At 41.0% G+C, this 21,793-nt stretch overlaps 1 protein-coding gene across 4 annotated transcripts in view; it reads right to left on the reverse strand.

Annotated features, from left to right (window-relative positions):
- The window catches only part of LOC135539421 (uncharacterized), a 41,916-nt gene that overhangs the window by 6,305 nt on the left and 13,818 nt on the right, over positions 1-21,793 (reverse strand). For 2 of the 4 annotated variants that reach the window (XM_064965297.1, XM_064965298.1), the window contains exons 5-17: positions 20,953-21,068; positions 15,643-15,796; positions 15,229-15,365; positions 15,033-15,126; positions 14,661-14,735; positions 12,642-12,791; positions 11,965-12,174; positions 11,554-11,679; positions 10,988-11,140; positions 2,179-2,396; positions 1,756-1,939; positions 1,404-1,562; positions 735-1,067 (exon numbers count right to left, since the gene is read on the reverse strand). In XM_064965297.1, coding sequence (XP_064821369.1) covers positions 735-1,067; positions 1,404-1,562; positions 1,756-1,939; positions 2,179-2,396; positions 10,988-11,140; positions 11,554-11,679; positions 11,965-12,174; positions 12,642-12,791; positions 14,661-14,735; positions 15,033-15,126; positions 15,229-15,365; positions 15,643-15,796; positions 20,953-21,068 — 2,109 coding nt within the window. The remainder of the gene's footprint in view (positions 1-734; positions 1,068-1,403; positions 1,563-1,755; positions 1,940-2,178; positions 2,397-10,987; positions 11,141-11,553; positions 11,680-11,964; positions 12,175-12,641; positions 12,792-14,660; positions 14,736-15,032; positions 15,127-15,228; positions 15,366-15,642; positions 15,797-20,952; positions 21,069-21,793) is intronic. The other 2 variants (XM_064965299.1, XM_064965300.1) reach the window with 2 other exon arrangements.

Genomic DNA, 21,793 nt, shown 5'->3' on the forward strand with positions numbered 1-21,793 from the left:
TGGAAAGCGCCTTCCCCAAACTGTTGCCACAAAGTTGGAAGCACACAATCGTCTAGAATGTCATTGTATGCTGTAGTGTTAAGATTTCACTTCACTGTAACTAAGGGGCCAAGGCTGAACCATGAAAAACAGCCCCAGACCATGATTCCTCCTCTACCAAACTTTACAATTGGCACTATGCATTAGGGCAGGTAGCATCCGCGAAACCCCGATTTGTTTGGCAGACTGCCACATGGTGAAGTGTGATTGTGTGTGGCTGCTCGACCATGGAAACCAATTTCATGAAGCTCCCGACAAACAGTTCTTGTGCTGACATAGCTTCCAGAGGCAGTTTGGAACTCTGTAGTCAATGTTGTAACCAAGGTGAGACGATTTTTCCAGTGCTTATGCACTCGGCGGTCCCGTTCTGTGAGCTTGTGGGGCCTACCACTTCATGGCTGAGCCGTTGTTGTGCCTAGACGGTTCCACTTACAGTTGACCAGGGCAGCTCTAGCAGGGCAGAAATTTGAAAACTGACTTGTTTGGAAGGTGGCATCCTATGATGGTGCCACACTGAAAGTCATTGAGCTCTTCAGTACGAGCCATTCTACTGCCAATGTTTGTCTATGGAGATTGCATCAACAGCAACAGAATTCAAATCTGACTGTTGTCCAAAACTTTGCATCCTCCCTTTTTAATTTGGTTGATGTTGTCTTGTGGTATGTAGATATGAATATGTGGTGATCTGTACTCACCCTATGCACAGGTTCCACTGCCTGCTTTGGCTCCACTGGCCCCTGTTGCAGACCGCCCCCTGGTGGCTGTTGGTCAAAACTGAGGATGAGGTTGATGCTGCTGCCCAGTGGGGTGACAGTAGCACAGGGCTCTTCAAGGATAATACTGGGCGAGTTGACTACCACAGCCAAGGGGACGTGTCGTGTTTCGTTTACTGGATTGGCAAAGTTTTCTGCATGGTGACCTATCCCTGGTTGGGATTTTTGTGGTCCTTCAAACTGGCTCGCCATCATGAGCCTGTGCTTTGTGGAAAGGCTTTCAGAGGACTTGTGTTCTGCCAGAGAGGATAGATTCTGCAAAGAAAACCAAAGTTTTTGTTCAATAACTCAAATATATATTTTTAGGTTTTGTGCAATAAGCCTTGATCCTTAGGAGCAAGATCTGGGCAGTTAGAATATCATCAGAGAGCATTTGGTCTTCTATACACATTATTACGGTAGCTTCACAACAGCGATGTAGTTCAGTGCTTTGAATGTGTCTAATTTCAATAGAACATTATTTTTCTGAAATAATTTATTATAACGAATAAATATATTGGTGTGAAAGCAGGGATATGCTTTTTTAAATTTATTCATTTATCATTATTATAATTGTTATACATTTTTTAGGTGGTGGCAGGGATATCCTACCTGGGGTTGACCTTGTGAAAATCTGGTTGCGTCTCCTTGAGGGGAATCACTTCTTCTTGAATCGCTTGACCTCTCCCGACCCAGCTGGTCTTTCTGTGCCCTCCAGTATACCAGGATCCATCCCAGAATGCTTTGCAGTTCCTCAGTCCTCTCCTTTATCTGTATAAAACAGTTGCCAGATATGTTCTGTCTCTTCCAATGGTTGGGTCATTGGGGTTTGTGCAACTAGACTCGTTCCATTTTTTTTTTTAAACAAGTGAAAGTACAAATCATTGAGTTAATTACAGTCTTTTCAAAGGCTGTGGTCCACAGGGCAAAATATGTTTGTGACCCCTGTTGTAAAAGAACTCACAATATCTGCCAAGTGATGTCGCTCCTTGATAATCTTCTGCCCAGCAGCAGCGAGCTTGTCAAACTCGTCAAACTTCTGCTCTATCCTCAGATCCAACTCAGTTGGAACACTCGATTCTGCCAATCTCCACTGATGGACTGAAGCCTCTGAGAAAATGCAAGTCTGTGTGTCCTCTGTCCATGAGCTGTAGGGGAGACATCAGAGAGAGAGAGAGAGAGAGAGCGAGAGAAAGAAAAAGAGAGAGAGGAGGGGCTCAGTAAGTACATTGTGGTTATTACAATAAACATAATAAACATATTCATGAGCACTAAACATATACATGTGCATTATTCAGGACAAAACAGGCACAACATTTCTGTTGTATCAAGAACCAATTGTACCAAGAACAATATTTGACATCATACTGTATGTGTAATTGCTCACATCATGGCCAGGTAGGCCCTAAGAAAGTCTTGCAGTTGCTGAAATTGTTGGAGGTTGCATTGGTTCTCTGCCATGCTCAAGCCCAACTCCTCCCAAGCTTGCTGGGTCGCATGGATGTCCTCTCCCAAAGCCCCTGTCATGTCAGGTAGTAGAACCTGTAGTCGCAAAGCCATTCCCTCCATCTCTTCCACCTCCTCTTTTATGACCTGGTAGTCCTTCTGAAAGAAGATCATACTGTATGTTTTATGTGGAAAAATTACACTTTTGCAGGTGACTTGAATATTCTTGCATCAGAGTTTAAGCCTGACAGAGGCTCAAAACCAATCAAATTTAGCGAGTCCTGAAATAATAACGTCTGTCATAATCTTATGCTAGATAATGGACATCGGTTAGCATTCTGCTATGAAAACAAAATCTATATTTTTTCACGTCTCATTCTATAGAGGGCTAGTATGATTGAACTCATGTACCATGACTGCATAGCCAAGCATACACTATTGACAGGTATCTGCTGGATAGTTTGAGAGAACTATCCCTTTAATTTTAACACAAGTGTAAAGTCTATGAATCTGAGATGAGATCTGACAATTCAAAGAAAAAAAGTTGAATACAATGCAATAGAGAGTTAAAGCAAACTGAAGCATACACGATCTCTGAAGACAGTGGACTATTCAGAAAGTATTCAGACCCCTTGACTTTTTCCACATTTTGTTACGTTAGACTTATTCTAAATGGATGAAATTGTTTTTCCCCCTCATCAGCCTACACACAGTACCCCAAAGCAAAAACATGTTTTCATGATTACAGCCTCGAGTCTTCTTGGGTATGATGCCTCAAGCTTGGCACACCTGTATTTGGGGAGTTTCTCTTCTCTTCTCTCCAGATCCTCTCAAGCTCTGTCAGGTTGGAACGGGAGCATCGCTGCACAGCTATTTTCTGGTCTCTCCAGAGATGTTCAAGTCCGGCCTCTGGCTGGGCCAGTCATGGATATTGAGACTTGTCCCGAAGCCATTCCTGTATTGTCTCGGCTGTGTGCTTAGGGTCGTTGTCCTGTTTGAATGTGAACCCTCACCCCAGTCTAAGGTCCTGAGTGCTCTGGAGCAGGTTTTCATCAAGGATCTCTCTGTACTTCGCCTCGATCCTGACTAGTCTCCCATTCCCTGCCGCTGTAAAACATCCCACGGCATGATTCTGCCACCACCATGCTTCACCATAGGGATGGTGTCATGTTTCCTCCAGAAGTGACGCTTAGCATTCAGGCCAAATAATTCAATCTTGGTTTCATTAGACCAGAGAATCTTGTTTCTCATGGTCCAAGTCCTTTGGTGCCTTTTGGCAAACTCCAAGTGGGGTGTCATGTGCCTTTTATTGAGGAGTGGCTTCCATCTGGCCACTCTACCATTAAAGGCCTGATTGGAGGAGTGCTGCAGAAGGTCCTTCTGGAAGGTTCTCCCATCTCCACAGAGAAACTCTGGAGCTCTGTCAAAGTGACTATTGGGTTCTTGTTCACCTACCTGACCAAGGCCCTTCTCCCCCGATTGCTCAGTTTTTGTCCGGGTGGCCAGCTCTAGGAAGAGTTTTGTTGGTTCCAAACTTCTTCCATTTAAAAATGATGGAGGCCGGCCTCCCGAGTGGAGCAGCGGTCTAAGGCGCTGCATCGCAGTGCTTTAGGCAACACTACAGACCCGGGTTTGATCCCAGGCTGTGTCACAGCTGGCCATGACTGGGAGATCCATGAGGCTGTGCACAATAATAATATTATTAAATAATAATATTAAAATAAAGAAAACCCCTTGAATAAGTAGGTGTTCAATTTTTTTTTACCGGTAGTGTATGTATGTACAGTCGTGGCCAAACGTTTTGAGATTGACACAAGTATTAATTTTCACAAAGTCTGCTGCTTCAGTTTGTATGATGGCAATTTGCATATACTCCAGAATGTTATGAAGAGTGATCAGATGAATTGCAAAGTCCCTCTTTGATATGCAAATTAACTAAATCAGCAAAAAGCATTTCCACTGCATTTCAGGTCTGCCACAAAAGGACCAGCTGACATCATGTCAGTGATTCTCTCATTAACACAGGTGTGAGTGTTGACGAGGACAAGGCTGGAGATCACTCTGCCATGCTGAACGAGTTCGAATAACAGACTGGAAGCTTCAAAAGGAGGGTGGTGCTTGGAATCATTGTTCTTCCTCTGTCAACCATGGTTACCTGCAAGGAAACACGTGCCGTCATCATTGCTTTGCACAAAAAGGGCTTCACAGGCAAGGAAGCTGCCAGTAAGATTGCACTTAAATCAACCATTTATCGGATCATCAAGAACTTCAAGGAGAGCGGTTCAATTGTTGTGAAGAAGGCTTCAGGGCGCCCAAGAAAGTCCAGCAACCACCAGGAACATCTCCTAAAGTTGATTCAGCTGCGGAATTGGGGCACCAGCAGCACAGAGCTTGCAGGTGGCAGATGTGAGTGCATCTGCATGCACAGTGATGCAAAGACTTTTGGAGGATGGCCTGGTGTCAAGTTGGGCAGCAAAGAAGCCACTTCTCTCCAGGAAAAACAGCAGGGACAGACTGATATTCTGCAAAAGGTACAGGGATTGGACTGAGGTAAAGTCATTTTCTCTAATGAATCCCCTTTCCGATTGTTTGGGGCATCCTGAAAAAAGCTTGTCCGGAGAAGACAAGGTGAGCGCTACCCTCAGTCCTGTGTCATGCCAACAGTAAAGCATCCTGAGACCATTCATGTGTGGGATTGCTTCTCAGCCAATGGAGTGGGCTCACTCACAATTTTGCCTATGAACACAGCCATGAATAAAGAATGGTACCAACACATCCTCTGAGAGCAACCTCTCCCAACCATCTAGGAACAGTTTGGTGGCTAACAATGCCTTTTCCAGCATGATGTAGCACCTTGCAATAAGGCAAAAGTGATAACTAAGTGGCTCGGGGAACAAAACATTGATATTTTGAGTCCATGGCCAGGAAACTCCCCAGACCTTAATCCCATTGAGAAATTGTGGTCAATCCTAAAGAGGCGGTTGGACAAACAAAACACCACAAATTCTGACAAACTCCAAGCATTGATTATGCAAGAATAGGCTGCCATCTGTCAGGATGTGGCCCAGAAGTTAATTGACAGCATGCCAGGGCGGAGTGCAGAGAGGTCTTGAAAAAGAAGGGTCAACACTGCAAATATTGACTCTTTGCATCAACATCATGTAATTGTCAATAAAAGCCTTTGACACTTATGAAATGCTTGTAATTATCCATAGTAACATCTGACAAAAAATATCTACACTGAAGCAGTGAACCTTGTGGAAATGAATATATGTCATTCTCAAAAGTTTTTGCCATGACTGCATGTATGTATGGTTGAAGTCGGAAGTTTACATACTTTAAATGTGTTTGTCCAAGGTGTAAGTTTTTCACAATTCCTGACATTTAATCCTAGTAAAAATGTCCTTTTTAGGTCAGTTAGGATCACCACTTTATTTTAAGAATGTGAAATGTCAGAATAACACAAGAGAACAATTTATTTCAGCTTTCATTTCTTTCATTACATTCCTAGTGGGTCAGAAGTTTCTGGGCGGCAGTGGTTAGAGTGTTGGACTAGTAACTGAAAGGTTGCGAGATCAAATCCCTGAGCTGACGAGGTAATAATCTGTTGTTCTGCCCCTGAACAAGGAAGTTAACACATTGTTCCTAGGCTGTCATTGAAAATAAGAAATTGTTCTTAACTGACTTGCCTAGTTAAATAAAGGTGTATAAAAGGTTTACATACACTCAATTAGTATTTGGTAGCATTGCCTTTTAAATTGCTTAAATTGGGTCAAACCTTTCAGGTAGCCTTCCCCAAGCTTCCCACAATAAGTTGAGTGAATTTTGGCCCATTTCTCCTGACAGAGCAGGTGTAACTGTGTCAGGTTTGTAGGCCTCCTTGCTAGCACATGCTTTTTCATTTCCTATAAGATTGAGGTCAGGGCTTTGGCAACTCCAATACCATGGCTTTGTTGTCCTTAAACCATTTTGCCACAACTTTGGAAGTATGCTTGGGGTCATTGTCCCTTTAGAAGACTCATTTGCGACCAAGCTTTAACTTCCTGACTGATGTCTTGAGATGTTGCTTCAATATATCAACACAATTTTCCTTTCCTCATGATGCTATCTATTTTGTGAAGTTCACCAGTCCCTCCTCTAGCAAAGCACCCCCACAACATGATGCTGCTACCCCCGTGCTTCACGGTTGGGATGGTGTTCTTCAGCTTGCAAGCTTCCCCATTTTTCCTCCAAACATAACGATCGTCATTATGGCCAAACAGTTCTATTTCTGTTTCATCAGACCGAAGGACATATCTCCAAAAAGTACAATATTTGTCCTCATGTGCAGTTGCAAAACGTAGTCTGGCTTTTTTTAATGGTGGTTTTGGAGCAGTGGCTTCTTCCTTGCTGAGCGGCCTTTCAGGTTATGTCGATAGACTTGTTTTACTGTGGATAAAGCTACTATTGTACCTGTTTCCTCCAGTATCTTCACAAGGTCCTTTGCTGTGGTTCTGGGATTCTGGGACTTTTCACACCAAAGTACATTCATCTCTAGGAGACAGAACATGTCTCCTTCCTGAGTAGTATGACAGCTAAGGGGTCCCATGGTGTTTATACTTGTGTACTATTGTTTGTACAGATGAACTTGGTACCTTCAGGCGTTTGGAAATTGCTCCCAAGAATGAACCAGACATTTTTTCTGAAGTCTTGGCTGAATTATTTTGATTTTATGATGTCAAGCAAAGAGGCAATGAGTTTGAAGGTTGGTCTTGAAATAAATCCACAGGTATACCTCCAGTTTACTCAAATGATGTCAATTAGCCTATCAGGAGCTTCCAAAGCCATGACATCATTTTCTGGAATTTTCCAAGCCTTTTAATGGCACAGTCAACTTAGTATATGTAAACTTCTGATCCACTGGAATTGTAATACAGTGAATTATAAGTGAAATAACCGGTCTGTAAACAATTGTTGGAAAAATTACTTGTGTTATGTACAAAGTAGATGTCTTAACCGACTTGCCAAAACTATAGTTTAACAAGATATTTGTTTAGTGGTTGAAAAACAAGTTGTAATGACTCCAGCCTAAGTATATGTAAACTCCCGACATCGTATGTGTGTGTGTGTGTGTGTGTGTGTGTGTGTGTGTGTGTGTGTGTGTGTGTACGTACATTCGTACATACATACATACATACATACATACATACATACATACATACATACATACATACATACAGTACAAGTCAAATGTTTGGACTCACCTACTCATTCAAGGGTTGTTCTTTATTTACACTATTTTCTAGATTGTAGAGTAATAGTGAAGACATTAAAACTATGAATAACACATATGGAATCATGTAGTAACCAAAAAAGTGTTGTACAAATCAAAATAGATTTGAGATTCTTCAAAGTAGCCACCATTTGCATTGATGACAGCTTTGCACACTCTTGGCATTCTCTCAACCAGCTTCACCTGTAATGCTTTTCCAATATTATGGCAAAGATGAAGATCAGACCAAATTGTTTGACTAATGTATGCAGAAATCCAGGTAATTTCAAAGGGTTCACATACTTTTTCTTGCCACTGTATATGTGTAGAAAAGAGGACATTCCCTCTATCAAAGTGACGACACCCAAGAACCTGTGAGTCAGGTAGAAGTTGACTGAACAGTTTTTCATTTGGATGTGGTCCTCTGTAGCTCAGTTGGTAGAGCATGGTGCTTGCAACGCCAGGATAGTGGGTTTGATTCCCGGGATCTGTCATCTGATACAGTACCAGTCAAAAGTTTGGACACACCTACTCATTCAAGGGTTTTTCTTTATTTAGACTTTTTTTACATTGTAAAATAATAGCGAAGACAAACTATGAAATAACACATATGGAATCATGTAGTAACCAAAAAAGTGTTAAACAAATCCAAATATATGTATAATTTAAATAGCCATCCTTTGCCTTGATGACAGCTTTGCACACCCTTGCCATTCTCTCAACCAGCTTCACCTGGAATGATTTTCCAACAGTCTTGTAGTTCCCACATATGCTGAGAACTTGTTGGCTGCTTTTCCTTCACTCTATGGTCCAACTCATCCCAAACCATCTCAATTGGGTTTAGGTTGGGTGATTGTGAAGGCCAGGTCATCTGATGCAGCACTCCATCACTCTCCTTGGTCAAATAGCCCTTACACAGCCTGGGGGTGGGTTGGGTCATTATCCTGTTGAAAAACAAATGATAGTCCCACTAAGCCCAAACCAGATGGGATGGTGTATCGTTGAAGAATGCTGTGGTAGCAATGCTGGTTAAGTGTTCCTTGAATTCTAAATAAATCACAGACAGTGTCACTAGCAAAGCACCATCACACCTCCTCCTCCATGCTTCACGGTGGGAACTACACATGTGGAGATCATCTGTTCACCTACTCTGCGTCTCACAAAGACAAGGCGGTTGGAACCAAAAATCTCAAATTTCGACTCATCAGACCAAACGACAGATTTCCACCAGTCCATGGCTTGAGTTTCTTGGCCCAAGCAAGTCTCTTCTTATTATTGATGTCCTTTAGTATTGTTTTTTTTCACGCAGTCTCCTCTGAACAGTTGATGTTAATGTGTCTTAATTGTGATGTTGATGTGTCTTAATTTATTTGGGCTGCAATTTCTGAGGCTGGTAAAGCTAATGAAACATCCTGTGCAGCAGAGGGAACTCTGGGTCTTCCTTTCCTGTGGCAGTCCTCATGAGAGCCAGGTTCATCATAGTGCTTGGTTTTGCGTATTTCGTATTGACCAACCTTCATGTCTTAAAGTAATGGACTGTCGTTTCTCTTTGCTTATTTGAGCTGTTCATCATAGTCACAACAAACACAGTGTGCTTAAAGTAATAACACACAAATCATTGTATTTTCCTTATCTATACTGAATACATGATTTAAACATTCACAGTGTATGTTGGAGAAAGTATGTGAACACCTCGGCTAATGACTTTTCCAAAAGTTAATTGGAGTCAGCTAACCTGGAGTCCAATCAATGAGACGAGATTGGAGATGTTGGTTAGAGCTGCCTTGCCCTGTAAAAAACACTCACAACACTTTAGTTTGCTATTCACAAGAAGCACTGCCTGATGTGAAACATGCCTCGAAGACAAGACCTAAGATTAAGAATGGTTGACTTGTATAAAGCTGGAAACGGTTACAAAAGTATCTCTAAAAGCCTTGATGTTCATCAGTCCACAGTAAGACAAATTGTCTATAAGTGGAGGAATTTCAGCCCTCGTCCTGCAATGATGACTGCAAGAGCACAGCGCCGAATGCTCAATGAGGTTAAGAAGAATCCTACAGTGTCAGCTAAAGACTTACAGAAATCTTTGGGACATGGTAACATCTCTGTTGACAAGTCTACAATACTTAAAACACTAAATAAGAATGGTGTTCATGGGAGGACACCATGGAAGAAGCCACCTCTGTCCAAAAAAACATTGCTGCACATCTGAAGTTCGTAAAAGAGCACCTGGATGTTCTACGGCGCTTCTTGCAAAATATTATTTGGAAGGAACACAACACTATGTGTGAAGAAAAAAAGGCACAGCACACCAACATCAAAACCTCATCCCAACTGTAAAGTATGATGGAGGGAGCGTCATGGTTTGGGGCTGCTTTGCTGCCTCAGGACCTGGACATCTTGCAATCATTGATGGAAAAATCAATTCCCAAGTTTATCAAGATATTTTGCTAGAGATGCAAGGTTATCTGTCTGCCAATGGAAGCTAAACATTAGTTGGGTGATGCAACAGGACAACGATCCAAAACACCAAAGTAAATCAACAACAGGATGGCTTCAATAGAAGAAAATATGCCTTCTGGAGTGGCCCAGTCAGAGTCCTGACTTCAACCCGATTTAAAATGCTGTGGCCTGACCTCGAGAGCTGTTTACACCTGATATCCTAAGAATATTCCGGAACTGAAACAGTTTTGTAAAGATGAATAGTCCAAAATTCCTTCTGACCGTTGTGCATGTCTGTTCTGCAACTACAAAAAACATTTGGTTGAGTTTATTGCTGCCAAAGGAGGGTCAACCAGTTATTAAATCCAAGGGTTCACATACTTTTACCACCCTACACTACGAATGTTTACACGGTGTGTTCAATAAAGACATGAAAACACTGTGTGTTGGTTGAAGCAGACTGTCTATTGTTGTGACTTAGATGAAGATCAGATCAAATTTTAGGACATTTTCAAAAATCCAGGTTCACATTTTTTCTTGCCTGTGTGTGTGTACACAACCGTTTAAAACCTTGGGGTCACTTAGAAATGTCCCTGTTTTTGAAAGAAAATCAATTTTTGGGGGGCAGCTTCATTAAACAGCAAAACACCAGTCTCAATGTCAACAGTGAAGAGGTGACTCCGGGATGCTGGCCTTCTTTTTGATTGCTTCTTTAATCAGAACAACAGTTTTCAGCTGTGCTAACATAATTGCAAGGGGTTTTCTAATGATCAATTAGCCTTTAAAATGCTAAACTTGGATTAGCTAACACAACATGCCATTGGAACACAGGAGTGATGTTTGCTGATAATGGGCCTCTGTATGCCTTTGTAGATTTTCCATAAAAAATATGCCGTTTCCAGCTACAATAGTTATTTACAACATTAACAATGTCTACACTGTATTTCTTATCAATTTGATGTTATTTTAATGGACAAAATTGCTTTTCTTTAAAAAACAAGGACATTTCTAAGTGACCTCAAACGTTTGGTTGTGTATATACATATACTGTAAATACCTCTAGCTCATCCTGTTGCTCCTGCAGTCCCTTGAGTTCAGAACTATAGGGCTCACATCTGACTGCCATGTCCGTCTCAGTGTCCAGAAGGTCCATGCTGAACTCTGCACACCTGGACAAGAGCTGGTTGATGCGCAGCGTCAGTGTTGAGTGCTAGTAGAAGAGAGGAGAGGAAAGGAGAGAAAAGATGGGGCATCACAGATTTTATTTTTGCAAACTGAACAATAGTAACAGAAACAGCCTGATTTTACGAGCATTGATTGGTTGCACTACCAGTCAATGCTCGTAAAATCAGGCTATGTTTCTGTTGCTATTGTTCAGTTTCAAAAAAACTCTACAAGCACAGGGTGCTAATATGTGCTGTTTTTTTGTTCAAAGTAACAGAAAACAATAATATATGCCATTTAGCAGACACTTTTCTCCAAACGGACTTACAGTCAAGCGTGCATTTTTTTACTTACGGGTGGTCCTGGGATTCAAACCCACTATCCTGGCGTTGCAAGAACCATGCTCTACCAACTACAGAAGTGCACATCCAAATAAAAAACTGTTCAATCAACTCCTACCTGACTCATAAGTTCTTGGGTGTCTTGACTTTGATAGAGGGAATGTCCTCTTTTCTCCACTGCTTCACCAAGGTCCTCCATAGGGTAGTCCATGCACCCTTGGTCATCCATTTGTCCAGTAAGGGTCTGCCATGATAGTCAAATAAATTACTCAGTATTTTGATAGATTGTGGTTGTATTAATCTAATAAGTTATCTGGTGATAGAAATGGAGTGTGGTTAGCTTTGCCTGCAAGGCCAGTGACCATGTCTTGTTGAGGTCTAATGGGAGTTTTAGTGGGAGTGTCTGTATCTAGAAAAAATACACACCCCCACCTTCCTTTTACGGAGGTTTGAGAAAACAGAGTTGCAAAAAGGACATGAATAAAGCGATATTGGAAAACCGCGTAAACGGATAAGGTTGAAACCTTACCTGTCGCTCTACCTCACAATGATCAAAATGTTCATCCTGGTCAAGACACCTCAGTAGCTCTGTCAGCATTCCTCTGTCGTTTTCCTCCAATGTCTCAGAGAGATCCTTGACATCTGGGACGCTCCAGAATTGCACGTTTTCCGTGGTTGCACTGTATTCTGAAAGGCATCCCTCGAGCCGATCCTTGTCTGTCTCATGATTGTCATCCCTCTACAAAGGATAGCATGGATTTGTCTTCAATGCTGCATAAATTGCCCTCTGGGGACCAAAGAGCGTCTCAGAATAGGAGTACTGATCTAGGGTCAGGTCCCCCTATCCATATAATCATACTAATTATCTAAAATACATAACTGATCCTACATCAACACTCATACTTTAAGACACTATGAATACAAGCCCAGACCAGTATGTAGACAGGGTAGCCTAGTGGTTAGAGCGTTGGACTAGTAACCGGAAGGTTGTGAGTTCAAACCCCCGAGCCGACAAGGTACAAATCTGTCGTTCTGCCCCTGAACAGGCAGTTAACCCACTGTTCCCAGGCCGTCATTGAAAAATAAGAATGTGTTCTTAACTGACTTGCCTGGTTAAATAAAGGTAAAAATTAACTTGTAAGTCGCTCTGGATAAGAGCGTCTGCTAAATGACTTAAATGTAAATGTAGACACAAATAATCAATACCTCAAACTTGAGCCTCTCAGAGCTGTTTGAATAAATCATGCTTCTATGAAGTCTTCTCCTCAGAACTTCCCATAACGTTTCCACTTGGCCAAGGAGGTCTTCCATCTTCACACAATCTTGGCGCTGGCCTTGGGTTGACTCTGGCTTTTCCTGTCCCAAAGCAATGAACATTAATGTTTGCTCTAGTCTAGTGTGTCATTTTGTTGGATAAAATAAAATCTTTTCCATTTTAACAGTCACATTTATACATTTCTAAAATTGTAAATTATATTAACGAATTGGATAATCCTGATAGTGAAAGTAGTGTCCTTGATTTATCAGATCAATTTAAACCCTTTGCCAGAATTAATGACCCCGACTCTGATAGACCCTGCAAATCTCATCATACATATACTGAACAAAAATATAAAGGCAACATGCAACAATTTCAAAGGTTTTACCAAGTTACAGTTCATATAAGGAAGTCATTCAATTGAAATTAATTAATTAGGCCCTAATCTATAGATTTCACATGACTGGAAATACAGATATGGATCTGTTGGTCACAGATACCTTTAATAAATGTAGGGGCATGGATCAGAAAACCAGTCAGTATCTGGTGTGAGCACCATTTTCCTCATGCAGCAAGACACATCTCCTTTGCATAGAGCTGATCAGGCTGTTGATTGTGGCCCGTGGAATGCTGTCCCAATCCTCTTCACTGGCTGTGCGAAGTTGCTGGATATTGGCGGGAACTGGAACACACTGTCGTATTCCCAAACATTCAATGAATGACATGTCTGGTGAGTATGCAGGCCATGGAAGAACTGGGACATTTGCAGCTTCCAATGATTGTGTACAGATCCTTGCGACACAGGGCTGTGCATTTTAACGCTGAAACATGAGATTATGGCGTCGGATGAATGGCACGACAATGGGTCTCAGGATCTCATCAAATTGCCATCGGTTTTGTTTGTTGTCCGTAGCTTATTGCTTTGGCTGAGCGATTTGCTGATGTCAACAGCATAACCGCATAACCCCACCGATACCATGGGGCACTCTGTTCACAACGTTGACATCAGCAAACCACTCAATCGCACAACGCCATACACACTATTTGCCATCTGCCCAGTACAGTTAAAACCGGGATTCATCCATGAAAACACACTTCTCCAGTGTGCCAGTGGCCATCTAAGGTGAGCATTTGCCCACTGAAGTCGGTAACGACACCGAGCTGCAGTCAGGTTAAGATCCTGGTGAGGATGAAGGGCAAGCAGATGAGCTTCCCTGAGACGGTTTCTGATAGTTTTTGCAAAATTTATTTCGGTTTTGCAAACCCACAGTTTCATCAGCTGTCCGGGTGGCTGGTCTTAGACGATCCCACAGGTGAAGAAGCTGGATGTGGATGTCCTGGGTTGGCATGGTTACACATGGTCTGCGGTTGTGAGGCCGGCTGGACATACTGCCAAATTCTCTAAAACAACATTGGAGGTGGCTTATGGTAGAGAAATGGACATTCAATTATCTGGCAACAGCTCTGGGGGACATACTTGCAGTCAGCATACCAGTTTCACTCTCCTTCAAAACTTGAAACATCTGTGGCATTGTGTTGTGTGGCAAAACTGTACACTTTAGAGTGGTCTTTTATTGTCCCTACAACAATGTGGACCTACGTAATGATCATGCTGTTTAATCAGCTTTTTGATATGCCACACCTGTCAGGTGGATGGATTATCTTGGAAAAGGAGAAATGCTCACTAACATGGATGTAAACAAGTTTGTGCCCAAAATTGAGAAATAAGGTTTTTGTGCAAATGGAAAAATTCTGGGATCTTTTATTTCAGCTCATGAAACATGAGTCCACACTTTACATTTATATTTTTGTTCAGTATATATTGCCCAATGTAAATCTTTCTGAACCCGATAAGTACCATTGCAAGGACTGAATATTATGCAATGAAAAGCTACAAGATGTACTTTCTTGGACATGTCTAAGCAGATCGTGTTCGGGTAAATATCAGCTGACAGGTTTTTTGTCACCTCTGGACCACTCAGACTGGCTGTGTGGTGGCTGGGGGTTGACATAGCAAGGTTGTCTTTCAGCCATGACCGAGTCTTCAACCATCAAGAAACAGGAAAGGAAGAGGAAATGAGGAAACAGGAGAGGAAGAGATAGAACAAGAGGAGGAAGTGACGTTTGGTAATCCCAGTGGGATGCATCCAGGCCCAAATTCAATCAATTATGAATAAAGGAAAACTACAGTACAATGTTTACAACCTTCAAAGTTGTAAACCCAGATAAAATCAACACACCCTGTTTATCATGTGGACATTGCCATTGGATTTTTACTCTAAAGTATTAGTACTGTTGTAGCAGACCACAAGAAACACCCGAAATCAGTCCATAGCTACCTTATCAGCAGATGTGGTAGAATTTTGCAACTGAATACCAAGTTCTGATTGGCAACCTGGAAAACAAGTGTTCAAATGGGTTGTCTGGTCCTTTCTGCAAAGCAAGAAAACATTACGTTAACTTAATTGTCTGCTTAAAGTGTCATCGACAATTTCATCTGGTTTCAAAAAACAAGAAGCTGATGAACGTCTATACCTTTGCCTCTCCACACACAGTCTTCCAGTCAAGTCATTGCTGGTGGTGTCACAGGAGACTCGGGCATAGCTTTTGGAAGGCTGTTCTTCAACTTGACTAACAGTCAGCTTCCTGGGGACCCCACAGTCTTTCATGTTCTAAAAGAAAAGGAAATTACACAGGTCATTAGTAGGTCATATAATTAGAGTAATTCTACTATTTTACAGAGGTATCAAGTACCACCTATTCTGATGAGTTCCTCTTTTCATTACAGTTTACCCAAATTACACCCCATATTACAAAATGACATATTAGTTTTTAATCGACTCCTTAAAAGTTAAGAAACCTACATGTAATTTTGTAATTTGGGTGAACTATCTACTAAACTACTTTAAACAAGAATTTCCTAGTTATTTGAAAAATGGATCTGCTGACCTCTAACCCTTTGAGAGGGTTCTGTTCCTCTTTGATGTCCTTTCCTATGATCCTCTGGGCCTCATGTTCCGGATCTCTGGTTTGAGTCAGTGGGCCAGGTTCATCACAGGAGAAGTCTATGGCAAGGGTGGTGGGCAAATCTGGCCACTCGCTCCTGCATGGCAAAACATTATGGGTTACTTATTGTAACACTGGTTCTATCAATGATAGTGACCCTACCCGACCACATCCGTAAGGCCAGTTGACACTCAGTGCTAGTTTCATTGGTAATGAAATAGAATGGTTCATGTGAGTGAATGGGCCAAAATCATGATAAAGCAAGAACAAACTCACTGTAAAAGACCAATCCAGCACATAAACTACCGGTCAAAAGTTTTAGAACACACTCTCATTCAAGGGATTTTCTTTATTTTTATTACTTTCTACATTGTAGAATAATAGTGAAGACATCAACATTATTAAATAGCATATATGGAAATATGTAGTAACCAAAGTGTTAAACAAATGAAAAAATATTTTATATTTGAGGTTTTTCAAATAGCCAACATTTGCCTTGATGACAGCTTTGCACACTCTAGGCATTCTCTCAACCAGCTTCATGAGATAGTCACCTGGATTGCATTTCAATTAACAGGTATGCCTTCTTAAAAGTTAATTTGAGAAATGTCTTTCCTTCTTAATGTGTTTGAGCCAATCAGTTGTGTTGTGACAAGGTAGGGGGGTATACAGAAGGTAGCCCTATTTGGTAAAAGACCAAGTCCAAATTATGGCAAGAACAGCTCAAATAAACAAAGAGAAACGACAGTCTATCATTACTTTAAGACATGAAGGTCAGTCAACACGGAACATTTCAAGAACTTTGAAAGTTTCTTCAAGTGCAGTTGCAAAAACCATTAAGCGCTATGATGAAACTGGCTCTGATGAGGACCGCCACAGGAATGGAAGACTCAGAGTTACTTCTGCTGCAGAGGATAAGTTCATTAGAATTACCAGCCTCAGAAATTGCACCCCAAATAACTGCTTCAGAGTTCAAGTAACAGGCACATCTGTGTGAATCAAGCTTTATGAATCAGGCCATTATGGTTGAATTGCTGCAAAGAAACCACTACTCAAGCACACCAATAAGAAGAAGAGATTTGCTTGGGCCAAGAGACACGAGCAACGGACATTAGACGGCTAGAAATTTGTCCTTTGGTCTTAAGTCCAAATTGGAGATTTTTGGTTCCAACCGACGTGGTGTGGGTGAACAGATGATCTCTCATGTATGTTTCCCACTGTAAAGCATGGAGGAGGAGGTTTTATGATGTGGAGATGCTTTGCTCGTGACACTGTCTGTGATTTATTTAGAATTCAAGGCACACTTAACCAGCATGGCTACCACAGCATTCTGTAGCGATATCCCATCTGGTTTGGGCTTAGTGGGACTATCATTTGTTTTTCAACTGGACAATGCCCCAACCCACCCCCAGGCTGTGTATGGGCTATTTGACCAAGAAGGAGTGTGATGGAGTGCTGCATCAGATGACCTGTCCTCCACAATCACCCGACCTCAACCAAAGGGAAAGGGTGGCTATTTGAAGAATCTCAATTATAAAATATATTTTGATTTGTTTAACACTTTTTTGGTTACTACATGATTATTATACAATGTAGAAAATAGTCTAAATAAAGAAAAACCCTTGAATGAGTAGGAGTTCAAAAACTTTTGAAAGGTAGTGTACTTCTGCACGTTGTTTTTGCTGTTGTTTCGGTTAGACACCTGACTCAAAATTGTCTTGAGAAAAGTCCCCGCCCGAAACGTTGACGGCAATAATAATAAGAAGAAGAAGAAGAAGAATGCAAGACGTAATCGTGTGTCCGGGAGTAGTCTTTTACAATGAACAATATTATGCTCATTCTCCACAGCAAACATTGGTGTGTACACCCCAGTGATATACTAGGGAAATTATTTTTCTTGAGGCATTTATTTCCAGCACCACAAACAAGATGAGAAAAAGGCATTGTGGTGTGGAGTGTTAAAATAAAACACATACTGTATTTAGTGCTTTTTATGTAGGCAGATTGGAAACCAAGGAGTAGATCGATGTGGGGGAGAGGTCAGAAGGGTGGACACAAAGATTTAACTCTGGTCTCCAGGGCCGTGGTACATAGCGATGGGAGTGATACCACTTAACCAAGGCTTAGCACCTATTGTCATGCATCAGAGACAATATGTCCAAAGTGGATCATTTGTAGCAGCTGCAGATGCCTCTTAATCAGTTTTACTGTGTATTCTTTAGGGTTTTTGAGTCATACCCACAAGTTTGAGCACTCCTCAACATGTCTAGAGCACTTCTGCTTGGAGACGTGTCACATGACTCAGAAATCCAAGGATGAACAACACTGACTGGATCCACCAGATATGCTGAATTAGCTAACAACATGTTATGCAACCATGACAATATGAACAGACAGAAGGCTTTGTCCTTGGAGTGACTGACTGGGGCTGGCAGGGGTACAAAGTAATGATGTCACCCCCCTCTGAAGGGGTGAGGTCATGGTTTCAGGAAAGTGCTTTTGTTTTACAAATAAACTATCAAACAGAGAGGGAACAACTGCGAGGAATCAGAAGTCTCGCCATCAAAAAGGAACACTGTGTATGTCGTGTCTTGTCGGTTGTCTTTAATTCAAACGTTCTTTCTCCTTGGCGCCCGTTAAGGAAACCTATTTCCAGTTTTGACAGAAGAGAGCCCATTGCCGCCCTTACAACAAAAAGTCATTTGTTTATATTTCAAAAGTTTAATGCCCTAAAACTTAGGATTCTATGGTTCAATGTGTTAAGAAAAATGTGTCCAGAAATATGTTAAGAAATATGCCTCCGTAAACCATACAGTTTAAATTCAAAATCTGATCTAGAACATCTGTAATTAAACTTACAAAATGTAACTTTAAATGCAGAAGAGCATTAAACCCACAGTTGAATGACGAACATGGTAACTGACCAGTATACTTCTGTTCAATAAGCTTTATAAGCTACATCCGTTTGTATCCCTGGTTACTAGGCCATACCATACTTATGAGGCACTCTGCACACATCTGCTAAAGAAATTAGGAGCAGGTTTATCGTATAGTATAATCTCCCCCCAAAATGTCTTTCTCTATATTCATCCATATCTAATTTTGGCATACACTTGTCGCTCCAGCTCCTACACAGAACACTTTTACACAGGGGCTTGCGAAATCCGCGTCATGCTTAAAGTTAGAGCATTGCATAATACAAAGAGAATTCCCCCGAATTGATTCCATGGCGATTATCTGGACTGCATTTGCTGGGAGTGAAACTCAGACTATGGATTATTAGGGCAAGGATCATTTCAATGTCGGCTTCAGTTGCCATTAGGGCATTGGCTCTAATGCCAGAATGTCTTGTTAGTTACACAACAAGAGTGTTAGTAGGAAAACAATACATCATCTTATTCACCGAGTATGTTTCCCATTAATCCAATTGTAAACATCAAACCTTTTCATCTGCAATGCATTTTCCATGAGTTCATCTTGACGTAAACTGTTAAGTGATGTTTATCAACATGTTGAAAAGTTCGGAGTCGACATGTGGGTTGGGTCAAAAGGGCTGCCCGTTTTGTATCGTTATACTGTAGCAATGGCACGCTAACTCAGTTATTGGTGACCTCCATTGACTTTATTCAGCACTACCAAATGTAAACGGTTTTATGGAGGGAAAAATAGCAATGGAGTAAAGTACTTAAGTAAACATTAAAAATACATTTTTGGGTAACTTCACTATATTCCTAAAGAAAATAATGAACTTTTTACTCCATACATTTTCCCTGACACCCAAAAGTGCTTGTTACATGTTGAATGATTAGCTGGACAGGAATATCCCTGGTAGTCTCTACTGCCTTTGATCTGCCGAACTCACAAAACACAAATGTTTTGTTTGTAAATTATGTCTGAGTGTTGGAGTTGTCCCCTGGCTATCCGTAAGTAAATAAAATAAAACATTTAAATTGTGCTGTCTGGTTTGCTTAATATAAATGAATTTGAAATTATTTATTTTTTTACTTTTACTTTTGATAGATAAGTATATTTTATCAATTACATTTACGTTTGATACTTAAAACCAAATACTTTGAGTTTTACTCAAGTAGTATTTCACTTTTACTTTGTAATTTCCCATTAAGACATCTTTACTTTTACTCAAGTATGACAAGTACTTTTTCCACCACTGAAAATAGGCTACAGGTAAGCACCCTAGTTCTCAGACGGTGGATTCAGGAGGGAAATATACACAGTCTTCAATAGAGTTGAGTGATGCGAACACATCCTCATTTGAAAATTTGAACCTTGCCCCTAATTGAAATAGTATTTGTGAGTGTTTATTTCTATGTTAATTGTATTCCAGATTCCTGCTCAACATACATTACTCATATCATGCCATAGTTGAGATCTCATTCCACCATTTCACCTGAACCAGTGAAGTGTGTAGTAATTGAGTGTTTGTGTCTGAATAGGTATTGGCTAAAGAGGTAATTGTAGGCCCCTCCCAATAAATGAGATAACGAGCTACAGATGTTTAAATGTTTGTGTGAGAGTGCCAGTGGGGAAGAGAGGTAAGCAAGGATAGACCAGTGAAGATTATTATTTTATTCTTGGGCTTATCTTTTAGTCCATGTTTTTACCATTTTCTATTTATATATTCATTGAAAATAAATATAAAAATTTGGAATAAACCGTTCCAGTTCTTTTATTAAAACCTTTTTTATGTGAAGGGCATCGGCCAGCCCTGTCACAGTTAAATCAGGTGTTTCAGGAGTTATGATGTTACAATTGGCATTCTGTTCCTAGGCCGTCATTGAAAATAAGAATTTGTTCTTAACTGACTTGCCTCGTTAAATAAAGGTAAAATAAAAAAATAAAAAAATAAATTCTCCAACCAAACGGGAACCATGTGTGAATGTTGTAAACATTGATCTTACATTTATAGCAAATATTGCCATAATATATAGCACTACTTTTGACCAGAGTCGAATGGGCCTTGGTCAAAAGTAATTAACTACAGTATATAGGGAATAGGGTGCCATTAGAGCAGGGTTTCCCAAACAAAGGGTGCACATGTTTTTTTGCCCAATCACTTCACTGCTGATTCAAATAATCAACTAATCATCAACATTTGATAATTTTAATCAGCTGTGTAGTGTAAGGCCAGAAACCGAAACGTGCACACCTTGGGGTCCCCAGGACCGATATTGGGAAACGCTGCATTAGAGAATAGACAAAGAAACGATATGAGCTTTCGGGACCCATATTTACCCGCTACCCTCCTGGAGAAGGCCCCAACTCTCCTGCACCTCAGCCTGCTTCCGTGTCACTCTGGCAGCCAGGGTAGGGTGGAGGTCCGAAAGGCGTGAAACAGTCTCGTTCAGCATCTGGAGAGAGCGTGGTCGAGGGAGGGGATGGGAGCAGTGGAAGGAAGGAAGTGACACAATTCATTTGGTGTTGATTTAAAGTCTTGGAAAACGACCCACGCTCTTTAAAATGGCAGGCTATGGTTAGATGGAACACAGAAGTATTTTTTATTTTATTTCACCTTTATTTAACCAGGTAGGCTAGTTGAGAACAAGTTCTCATTTACAACTGCGACCTGGCCAAGATAAAGCAAAGCAGTGCGACACAAACAACAACACAGAGTTACACATGGAAATGTGTGTGAAAATGGCGTGAGGAGGTAAGGCAATAAATAGGCAATAGTAGCGGAGTAATTACAATTTAGCAAATTAACAATGGAGTGATAGATGAGCAGATGATTATGTGCAAGTAGAAATACTGGTGTGCAAAAGAGCAGAAAATTAAATAAAAACAATATGGGGATGAGGTAAGTAGATTGGGTGGGCTATTTACAGATGGGCTATGTACAGCTGCAGCGATCGGTTAGCTGCTCAGATAGCTAATGTTTAAAGTTAGTGAGGGAAATATAAGTCTCACAGTATAACATCACATCATAGAAGGCTTCTTAAAGGGGAAACACCCCAAAAAAGATCCAGAGAAGGTCTAGGAAGGAATAGTCTGGTGGTGTTATGTTTCACTGTCATGATAGTTTCTATGTGTTTCTCTCTACTTAAAAGGCTTGAGTACTGAGCATGTGCTCAGTACT

Source organism: Oncorhynchus masou, chromosome 5, assembly GCF_036934945.1.
Source record: "Oncorhynchus masou masou isolate Uvic2021 chromosome 5, UVic_Omas_1.1, whole genome shotgun sequence".
Taxonomy (NCBI): domain Eukaryota; kingdom Metazoa; phylum Chordata; class Actinopteri; order Salmoniformes; family Salmonidae; genus Oncorhynchus; species Oncorhynchus masou.